The sequence below is a fragment of the Antedon bifida genome, chromosome 3, assembly GCF_963402885.1.
Source record: "Antedon bifida chromosome 3, ecAntBifi1.1, whole genome shotgun sequence".
Taxonomy (NCBI): domain Eukaryota; kingdom Metazoa; phylum Echinodermata; class Crinoidea; order Comatulida; family Antedonidae; genus Antedon; species Antedon bifida.
The window spans coordinates 21,763,367-21,774,705 of NC_136228.1; the positions used below are offsets into that span (position 1 = coordinate 21,763,367).

Below are 11,339 nucleotides of genomic sequence, written 5' to 3' on the forward strand. Positions count from 1 at the left end.
GTTTATTATTCTTAGACAGGGGGTGAATTAAGGATTTTTTCCAGATTCTAGGAATTTCAAATGTACGCAGTGACCAGTTGAACAACAACGAAAACACTTGCGAGAGTTGCTCATTGCACTCTTTTAGCACCTTTCCACTGACTTTATCCGGCCCTACTGCTTTCTTAATGTTAATTTTCCTAAACATAAACTTCACATCAGATGTGTCAACCACCACAGGGTTGTCATGTAATCCGCTATCTACTATCTCGTTAACAGTTTGAGATCTTTTTGCACTAAAGTCCTTGTCGTCAAACCGAGTGTAGAAAGAGTTTAACTCGCTCGCCATTTTTTTGCCATTTCCTGCTGTAATATTATTACCCATCTTATTTCCATAACCTGTCATGTTGCGCATACTATTCCATACCTGCTTGCTGTTTCCAGACTTAAACTTCGGGGGGAAACCCCTATTAAGGGGAAAATTTGTTGGTTCTTAAAAGTGTCCCCTTAATAGATGTTCTACTTAAACATGGCCGGTAGAGAATCATTGTAAACGTGAAAATGTAGTAAAGCATTCAATTGACTTGGAATATGAGTGATGTGGGTCAAAGGGTAAAATATTACGTAATAAAGACAACCATCCTTACCTATCCTCATCTAATACAAACATCCTCATATCACAACAAATATTGTTTTGTGAAAATAGCAATCACATCAAATAAATAGGAAAGGTATATTGCATTAAAGACCAGTGTAATACAGATCAAACCAGAAATCCCCCTCCCCGAAAAGAAGAACGCAACATTTTTTGTCGGGAATTCCGTTTATAAATTTATTATTAAAATCAAATCAGAACACGTACAGACTTTGTTTTATAAAAATGTACATAACACACACGTTATTTATTCATATCATACAATTTAGACAAGATGGTTCATAAAAAATATTTAGAAATGTAGCTAGGAAACTATAATAATATACTTTGGAAATATATAATATTGACATACATCTTATGTTAAGGTACAAATATAATACAATTTTTAAAAACTATTTGTTATGGTACCTCTCGTCGACTGAGTACAAAGTTTAGAGGCGTCACCGAGTTTTCTACTACTTCAACCACGAAACCTTTGCTGAAATATCCTTCCGCCGATACTGTTATTGTGTAGGTACCTGGTAACAATAAACGCCAATATTCACCGTCTTTTGCTAAAGAAAAAGTATATAGATATTAAATCATATATAATATAAATATGGTTCATTTTAACATATTCTTATTCATACGTAACAACATGGAAATGTTGAATGTTTAAAATGGTTGATCAAAATATATGGGTAAATTATTTCTAACCATTCACCAATGGTGGCGAATTTAAACAAAATCTGTTTCAATTAAAGCAAAAATCAATTCAACTTACTTGAGGTGACGTCATGATTGATTCCTGGTCCTCCTACATGTACTACCGCTCCTTTGATAGGCATATCGTCAGTGCTTGCTATAATACCCTTTACTCCCATATGAATCTGAAATGTTAAAAATAAATATGTACATAATATTACATACTTTTTATTTTAGTGTATGTGATATCACATGTGCCAGAAAGGAATACACACACCGCTATCATCATCATCATCATGATCTTTAACCGTAGCAGTAATATACAGTAATATAAAGTTACTTTGTTGTAACCAAGTCCGACTGATGACATCATGAACCCCTAATGAATGGTAAAGAATTAACCGTGGAAATGTTCCACTACAATTTACTTACCTGGTACATGTACTGAATGAGCGCATCTTTGTTGTCAACCCATTCCTTTTCTAATCCCGATTCTGACGAGAATTTAATGCAATCTAACTCGAGCGTTATATCAAAACAATTCGTGTGCAGATAATCATAATCTTGAAGGCCTTTAAAGGAAATACACAAAATAAATATTGTTTATCATCATGGTTTTGTTTGTTGAATTACCTAAAATTGTGTCCGGTATTACTACATTGGCTCTCACCAAAACTAACGTTACAAGAAGACGTATTGAGATGATGCTATGCCAAAATCTTGACATCGTTGTACCAATGTACATCCGGATGTAGGCCTACACCACATTTTTTGATAAAACTGAGGACAAAGTAAACTAAACCACTAAACCGCCAAGTTTGCCATGATGTCATGAGTAGGATTCCCATCAGAATCGACTTTGTTCTTTATGCCTAATTATCTATCTGAACAGTTTGTAGAACCACGTCAGAGTTGGGCAAACATCATCTCCCTGACGTGAAACTAGTCTGTTACTAGGCCTAGTTCATATTAGTAGGAAACACTAGGCCTAGTTCATATATTAGTAGGCCTAACCATTATCATATTTAATGTGCTTAAGGAGGTTACAACATTATTATATGTTTAAATAATAAGAACTCACCTCCTTTGACCGTATACCAACTCGCACCATTGGTTATACCATCTTCAAATGTACGACTGTATATTGAGCATGCGCGTGTTCTAGTTGACATAGTAGCGTGAGATTGCGAATATGTTCGTGCAAGATGTCTAAAGAGAGAGTCGTCTGGACTCATTGTATAAGATGGTCGCCCGTTAAAGGATCTTACGTCATCAAATGGATAATTTGCTACCAAATCGCCATCGTGCATGTTGGCAGATAGCACAAAAGGGTATTCCTCAACCCATTCAATGTAAGCTTGTACTTCGGGTTCAGGCTGTTGAAAAATAGTAAAAACAAATAGTTATACATTTCTAAGTTCAAAACATTTGCTACATTAAACATAACTTGTGTGGCACTGATAATTAACACAAAGCATAAACAGTAACTTCAAACAGGATAATTACACAATCAAACGTTATGTAATGTGCTGATAAATGAACACGATGATGTCATATCACTACCATATTTGGGCACATCACAGTTTTTGTTTTTGTTAAACTGGTTTGATAGTGTAGACAGAGCTTAAAATCATAACATCATAACAACGTCCGTTCCCAATTACATGCATGTCAACTATTGCGATAATTTTCCAAATTCAATAAGATAGATAGTAGAGAAAGCTTGATAATAACTAGGCCTAAGGGTCCGTTCAGGCTTAGTTATTTACCCGGGTAGCAAGCTGGTTTCACGGGCACAGTTATCGCTAACTTTGGTGGGTAGGAAACCAACTTAACCTGGCAAAACAACTAAGCCGAAACGAGTCCTAAGTTGCGTGTGCTTGCATACAAATCATTAAAAAAACAAAATTAATTTACCACATAATTCGTCGTATTTTTGCCGTACCCCAGATGATGATTTTTGCCACCAATAATTTCATTTCGATACATAATTGTATTTAGCCGCGGAAAGTTCCTGTTTAAATCAACAGAATGCAAATTCTCACGACCATAGGCATCAATAACCATATCCTGAAATTAAAACATTAAATATCATAGACAATATTTAATAATTTAGTCGACCTTGAGAGTTATGATTTTGGTGCAAACGTTAGGTACAAAAAGTTCTTATTCTGGCTTAGTTTCAATCTAGTCCACTGATGCATGGTATAGTTACATGAACAAGTCGCTATACCATTTTATTTCTTGCAAACAGATTTAATATATTTGTCATGGGGATTGGTTTTAAAGTACCTAACATCGAGATCACTCATCATCACACTTCATCTGTACGCGCGTTTGTTACATGTTTTTTCATACACACATCACGCATCCGCAACCAACCAAATTTCATTTGTACCTCGTTGTTAAAATGACAATAAATAATATCGTATTGTATCGTAATTGTTGGGTCGGTTGCAGTATCTATTTAATAATTTATTAGAAGAGAACATTCCTCAAACCAAATGAAGATTTTTTTAGGCCTACGCGGTTGAGCATTTTGTAAAGGGTCTCAGAACTAAAGAAAAAATACATGTTCTTGGTAAGATCCACGTAATTGCTAAATAAATGTACATTGAATTTATGATCATTTAGATGATAATACCGGTGATTATTATTTCTTACGAATTCTTTGTAGAACTGGAAGGCCTTCTCGAAGCCATCAGGGTTGAGACTTGGAAGCAGGTGGATCCGGGTGTGGTCGACAAGATACCTAATAGTGGCATTACCAGCATGATACTCATTGCAAAGGTACTCAGCTAACTTTAAGATCAACTCGCGTCCAGTTACCTCGTCTCCGTGCATGTTAGCAATATACTTAAATTCTGGTTCAACTGTCAACAAATAAATTGATAAGTTATAAGTACAGAGTCATAAGATTTTATTATAATTTGTTGAATGAAACGTTACTAGTTATATTGAATATAAGTTAAATATTAACATCTTAAATTTATTATACACATTAACAAACAATGGTAAGTAAAAGTACATCCGCTGAATATGTCGTTTATTGTACCCTGCACTTATGGCAAACACTGATAGGCCTACTCTGTCTTGAATACTGTATATTATACATAGGCAGTCGTCTTAAAATTAATTAAAGTAAATATGGTATAACTGGATATTATAATGAATTTATAGATTTTTGCTATTCTTAAAATCCAAATAACGTTTTACGTCTAGGACAAAAATTGTTAATAAGACTACTAAAAAGATACTAAAAAATCTGTATTATTTTAAGTTATATACAGTAGAAAAATGATTAAGGTGATCGAATAAAGTGTTCCTTTAATGGTTTGGCAGCAGTTTTAAAACACGTCATATTCCTCTCGTTGTTATGAAATTATCCCATTATCCCATCATAATACACATTTATGTATTCACAATTCACAATTACATTTACAATATTTAATAGTATACCAAAAGAAGCAAGCGCTTGTCAGTTTGGTAACCATTATTTAAATGCATTTAAATAGGAGTCTCCACTGAGGAGTGTCTTAAAAAATTGTAAAATAACGTACGAATCTCGTGTACACCAACATTGTTGCTTATTTCCAATGCGTACAACTGTCTTCCGTCAACACTTTGTCCGATACTGTACATCTTGGTAATATTAGGATAAGCTGTCGTGAGATTCTGGAAAAAGATTCTGATATCGTTTGAATCATGATAACGGAATTCATGGAATGACGTACGATCTGCAAGAACAAATGAAATAATAATAATTACATTAAAGATGAAGATTAACTAAATTAGACTTTGAATAGGTTATTTTGTAGTTTTAATAAAGTTAATTCCTTCCGTGAAAAAAAAAACAAAACAAAACATTTTTCTCATATAAAATGACCAAATTAATGGTCAAATTCAACCAAAAACCCATTGGCTGGCAGCCAATTTGCTTTAAATTACAGTTTTTCAGGTAAATAATTTTTTTGTTCGATTCCATTTTTGTTCAAAGTGGATAACTAGTATGTGACAATAAAATGACATATTCAACAAAAACAATTTAAAAAAATATTTTTTCAGGGGGACAATACATCTTTACATTATACAGTATATAAGAAATCCAGCAATAAAACAATAAAATCCATCTTTAGGGACACGCCTATTCGGGAACGCCCCTATTAAGTTGGGAAACTTTCTCCGTGAAACGAACAGAGAGAAAGACATGGTTAATCACTTTGACAAAAACTTGGAAACTGTTAAGGAGTTCCATGCTGGTTAATATGGTTCTACTGTATACTATATATTCGTTTGTGAGCTTTTTAAACTAATATAATTTAGTGGAGCTTTTTATTTCTGTTAGGCTTAGTTGATTTAAAATAATTTTTAAAAAATAACTGAAAATGTGACTTACTTCTTGTTCTTTCACATATAGCCTCGTCAGACCCATCACTGCAATCTGGTGAACCATCGCATGCTAAGTTTGAGTCGATGCATCTGTTGAGGAAACCATTACGGTTATAAACGTTGAGTGAATTACAAAAACGTAATTAAATTATATTATAACAATGCATGATACTCAGTATTAATATGCTAACTGTAGACTGTGTCCCGGTGGGCATATCTTTTGCAACTACCTTAGGCCTAAAGGCACATAATTTTATTTTTTAATGAAATGAAATGATACAAATAATTGTACTGAGAAAAACTAAAATTAGAAATACTAATTTCAAATCATTTTCATATAGGCGGTACTTTCATTTTTGTATACATGTAGGGCAGGTTATTTCCAACTTCTTTAGGTTATAAATCGAATAGAAATCTTCTTGACTACATGGAGTTTTATTTTTAAGATTTTAAGAGTTTCTTAGAAAACTATTTAACAAAGATGCTACTTCAATCTGAATGCATTGCAGTAAAAAAACAAGGAGGAATACTTGATGGCCCATCAGCATATGGTAGAAACAATGCCCTTCACCAAAGATTTGCTACTTATATTAAATCAACATACAATAAAAAAAAATATGAATTCTATTAGGCCTATAGTTTTTAGTGTTTCTTCCTCTGAATCGTGGCTATCGTTAGACCTATAATTATGCTATTTTACAAATAAAACGTATAATGAATCAGATAAGCACAGTGTTTTATTCGTTGGCAGAGTAAGTTGATAATAAAGCATGGTTCCACTACGCGTCTGTGCTGGCGTGCGTGAATGTGCGTTTTCACAGACGAGTAGCTAAAGAGGTAGGAAACAAGCTTAACCGGAAAAATTAAATTTCCAAACTGCCAAAAATAATGAACCTTACTTTCCGTCACTGACGCATCCGAATTCGCCTTCAAGACAAGCTGTGAAAATAAAAGGAAAGCAGATTATGATTATAAAAATAAATATAGGCCTAATTGTCTGCAAGTGAATATAAAGTTAAAATTGTTTAATTTAAACCAACAAATCCGACCATATCATGAGCACGATTTCATATGTATATTATTTTTGGAAAAACGTATTGATCATATTTTGAAAAAAATGTAGATATATATTTTTCTAGACATTTCATTTGTGATTAAGAAAACAAATTTATCTTCCTAATTTCGTGTAAAAACATTACTATTAACTACTTCCTATGTCTAGATTATAACTGAATTTCACGCACCTCTGAAGCACGATAGGCCCACGTCGTAGGAGTGTTTACAGTCCGTTTCACCCCACACATCATGGCTACAATCATCGATGGTTTCATCAGTTAGATCGCAGCTTAGTTCTCCCAACCAAACCTTCTCTGGAACATTTGTTCGCATACCTCGTCTATGTAGAATTAATAACACAGATTAATTTGTAATTTGATTGAATGTTATCAATTATGATCTCTTGGCAACTGCTAATTCTACAGGCTTCCATCGTCTACACGCGTCTATCTAAGCTCGATTTTTGTCGATTTTGGATATGCTATTCTCTAAGAAATTTTGTAATGTAAACAATTCAGTTGTACCATTTCCCCCGACTGAACCTTAAAACTAGCAGAATGCATAGGGGCCTAATAATAGTACAGTTTAAATCGGAATTGCTGTCAACCACCAACATTTCTTTGTATTTTTACGAAAAGAAATTGTTCTTGTTGTATCTTGTGAATATTCTAATTGTAAAACCAACTTACCTGGCTTGTTTTTGTTTACTTAGCATTTGATAAACACCTGGGTACCCCAACTGTCTACAGATTGAAGCAGCCGTTACGGTCGAAAACTGTTTCTTGCAAACTGTCCCCCATTCACCATCATGGTATACCTCAAGGAATTGTTTGTTTTAAAAAAAGAAACGTTACAGAGAATCCCAGATCAAGTTCAGATACAATGAACATTGTAGGGAACATACTGTAAGAACATGACAGAAACAAGATATTTAGACAAGTAGAAAAAGAAACATTATAATTGAGTTTGTTATTGTTATCAGTTATTGAAATAAGATTATTGGCATGTATTTATTTTGTCTGTATGGTATTTATATTTTTGTAATATTTTGTTTGGTTGGAATTCACTGAATCTTTTACAGTAATTTATTAATAACAGTACCTGTGATTTTACATTACCATTGACCATTGAAATTGACAGTAATTTTAATGTAGTTTTACAGTTATTTATCAACATTACTCTTGATTCTACATTATGGTAGACCACTTCCTTTGAAATCAACAGTAATTTTACTGTAGTTTTACAGTAATTTATTTATGGCCGGTACCCGTGATTTTACGTTATTGATGACAAACAGACTTTCAGATTAACAGTAATATACTGTAGTAATTTATTAGAAACAGTACCTGTGATTTTACGTTATAGTTGACATCCGACTTTCAAGGTAACAGTAATTTACTGTAGTTTTAGAGTAATTTATTTTCAACAGTACCTGTGATTCTACATTACGGTAGACAACCGACTTTATGACCAACAATTTACTGTAGTTTTACAGTAATTTATTTTCAACAGTACCTGTAATTCTACATTACGGTAAATTACTGGCGTCCAGATTGCCAGTAATTTACCGTTTTTTTATAAGAATTTTTTTAACAGTGTAGGCCCTATATATCTTGTACTGGGGAAGGGTTAGTGTGTGTTGCATGAGAGAAAGCTCTGCAATTTTATTTCTGACTATTTTAGTTTTTGTGTCAGGATCAGCTGGAGAGAGAACCTCACAAACATATTGCTAACTCATTGAGTTGAACCAAACATGACACTACTAAATAACACTTAAAACTGGGTCGATGAAATAAAACATATACAGGTATACCTTAAATTAAATATGTCATTGTTTCATTAATTTGCCTTTGGATTTATATAAATTAAAACATAAATTAAATAAGTTCTTTGTATGTTTTCTCTTTATTGTGAATAACGTTTGAATGTATTTTTTCTTGTTATTTGTAAGAGGCTATATAACTTGATTCGGCTGTTGAGAAAAAAAAAACAATACTGTATTACATGAAATGTAAAATAAAACATGATATGATTTAACTGTTGATGGCCTATAACATAACATGTTAGGGCCTATATAGTGTAAAATACGATATAATTTACAGACACATAATAAAAGCTATAGGCTAACTACAGCAGCAGTTTTTTGTTTGTTTTTCTCAAACACAGTGAAATACAAAACAATTGGCACAATGACACAAACAATAGAAGCCTCAACAAGCCTGACACACCCAACCCAACATATTGACTAACACCCCTATAAATAATAATGGAATAGTCCTATATTCAATACATGCCGAAAACTCAGGTTGATCCGCTTTATTTGCCTGTCGTGTTTATATATTATATTCATGAAATGTATTATTTGAAACTCGTACTTACTTTTTTAATACCTTATTCATTTGTTTTATTATTGATTGAAAGAAAGAAAATAAATGTTTACGTTGAATTGTTGAATTTATAGTCAACAACTATTTGAAATTGAAGCCACATGGTCGACTCATGGTCGACGATATCGCCCATGCTGGAAAATAATTTGAGTAAATAATTACATTTTATGAAGAAAAATAGTAGAAATTCATATAATATTGAACATTTCTACTTTCCAAAATGTGTCAAATAAGTATTTAATGATAATTTATGCATTTCGGATCTTCTAAATTTTATTTTTTTCATTTATTTGATTTTTTAAATTAAATTGGTTTTATTACTAACCCTATTTTAAATGGTACGTTCCATGCGGCACTAACGCGCATGCGTAGCTTCGGTTAAAAAGCAACTTTGGACTGTACCATTTTGTAGAAAGGTAATTTTATAAATGTAATTTATTTTGCTTATTATTATTGTCGTTTAAAATTGTTTTATGTATTGTATGTAAATAAAATAATTTGGTTGTGTTTCAGGGAACAATATAAAATTTGCTATAATGTTAAACAGATGGTTGTGGTGTTGAACAAACAGTATCCTTTCTATTTTCTAGTGGACCAAATAAAATTTCTTATATCTTCTACTACTAGTACTAACTACCCTAGTGACAACCCGTCAACCGATTCAGTTCCAAACCAATACAATCATTCACGAAAACATCACCTCAAGAGGAATATTTGTTGCCACAGACACTTACCTTTATTTTAGTGATGTTAATAAAGAGGCTGCAGTGAGGGTTGCCTAGGTATAGTACTAGGATTTAGCAGCTATTGTCGAATTATATCTATTGTGTAAGTGGTTGAATTGCATTTGTTCAGTAGTAGTAGTACTAGTACATTGCATTGTTGTGAACACATAATAAATACACACTATTGCTTAACAATCTCTTTCGGTTTTTGGGTAGCCCTGAAAAGGGCTGTTTGGTTTGAGATTGTTTGCGGTTTGTGGTAGCCCTGAAAAGGGCTGTTTGGTTTGAGGTAGCCCTGAAAAGGGCTGTTTGGTTTGAGTTTTTTTTTTTTTTTCTTTAGGGTTTGGCTGCCAACATGGATGGCGATGTCTTCACCCAATGTTCCTTCATTGCACTGGTCAGAATACCAAGGTCATCGTTGAATCCACGGATGTTGGGTGTTAAGCTGAGCGTGCATGCTCTCCCCTCCCTGCTCTCCATGGAATCCCAATCCGAACTTCCATCTTCTTATCCATTCAGACACATGTTCTTCCAGAATGTGCATCTTGGGAGGCTCTGTTTCTTGAAAGTGTTTCCGAAAGAACTGCACATAATCTTCAATGTCTGATTCTTCAGAGACAAAAAAAAAAATGTAATAGATAGACAGACAGGCTAGATAGACAGACAGGCTAGATAGACAGACAGGCTAGATAGACAGGCTAGACAGACAGACAGGCTAGACAGGTTAGACAGGCTAGACAGGTTAGACAGACAGGCTAGACAGGTTAGACAGACAGGCTATCAGGCTAGACAGACAGACAGGCTAGAGATACAGGCCAGACAGATAGGCTAGAGAGACAGGCCAGACATCCAGGCAAATTTAACTCAATATATTTACAAAAATATTGTTGGTGCTGAAAGAAACTCATCGAAGAATTTAGTGGAGCAGCTGAAGTTGAGATTTTAGTAGAAAAATAATAAGTATTGATTTTACCAAGCTTCAATATCATCTCCTCTGTGAAAAATGAGGCACAATTGTATTGCCTGTGGCAGTTCCCAAACAAATTAAATAATCTTCCATATTTTGTTGTGACACTGACAACATTCTCTTTAATTTCTGGGCTGAGTTCTATTGCAGTCTTGCATATTTTTGTCATAAGTGTTTTGATATTTTCAGGCTGAAAGTAAATAATTCAATGATAAAATGAATAGTATAGTATAAAAGTCAAATGACAATGACATTACTATAATTATATAACATAAATGAAATACCTTGCAGCACTTATGAATATGGTTACCGACAAACGATTTGCCGTGATATGCCTGTCTGTTAACCCTGAAGGATTTCAGCACATCATCAAGTTTTGCCACCAAAGGCCCTTTTCTCACTTCAGGTAAGTCTTTAGAAATATGGACTGCTTCAGCTCTCTAAAACCAATAAATATATTGTTAGAAAATAAAATAATTCTAAGGAAAAATGCCACC

At 33.4% G+C, this 11,339-nt stretch overlaps 1 protein-coding gene across 1 annotated transcript; it reads right to left on the reverse strand.

The window, feature by feature from the left end:
• Nucleotides 1-1,033: 1,033 nt before the first annotated feature.
• Nucleotides 1,034-7,478, reverse strand: LOC144838229 (carboxypeptidase D-like). The gene is made up of 11 exons (XM_078693580.1): nt 7,453-7,478; nt 6,952-7,103; nt 6,607-6,646; nt 5,715-5,797; nt 4,879-5,055; nt 3,983-4,191; nt 3,236-3,388; nt 2,400-2,694; nt 1,751-1,890; nt 1,398-1,503; nt 1,034-1,188 (listed from the first exon to the last, which is right to left on the reverse strand). Exons 1-11 carry the CDS (start codon nt 7,476-7,478, stop codon nt 1,034-1,036), a joined length of 1,536 nt encoding a protein of 511 aa, XP_078549706.1.
• Nucleotides 7,479-11,339: the final 3,861 nt, after the last annotated feature.

Coding starts and splice junctions, on each gene's coding strand:
- LOC144838229 (XM_078693580.1), bottom strand. CDS start 7,478: ATGCTAAGTAAACAAAAACAAGCCAG. Junction 5,798..6,606: donor GGATGCGTCAGTGACGGAAA/GTAAGGTTCATT, acceptor TTTCCTCAACAG/ATGCATCGACTCAAACTTAG. Junction 5,056..5,714: donor TATATGTGAAAGAACAAGAA/GTAAGTCACATT, acceptor TTGTTCTTGCAG/ATCGTACGTCATTCCATGAA.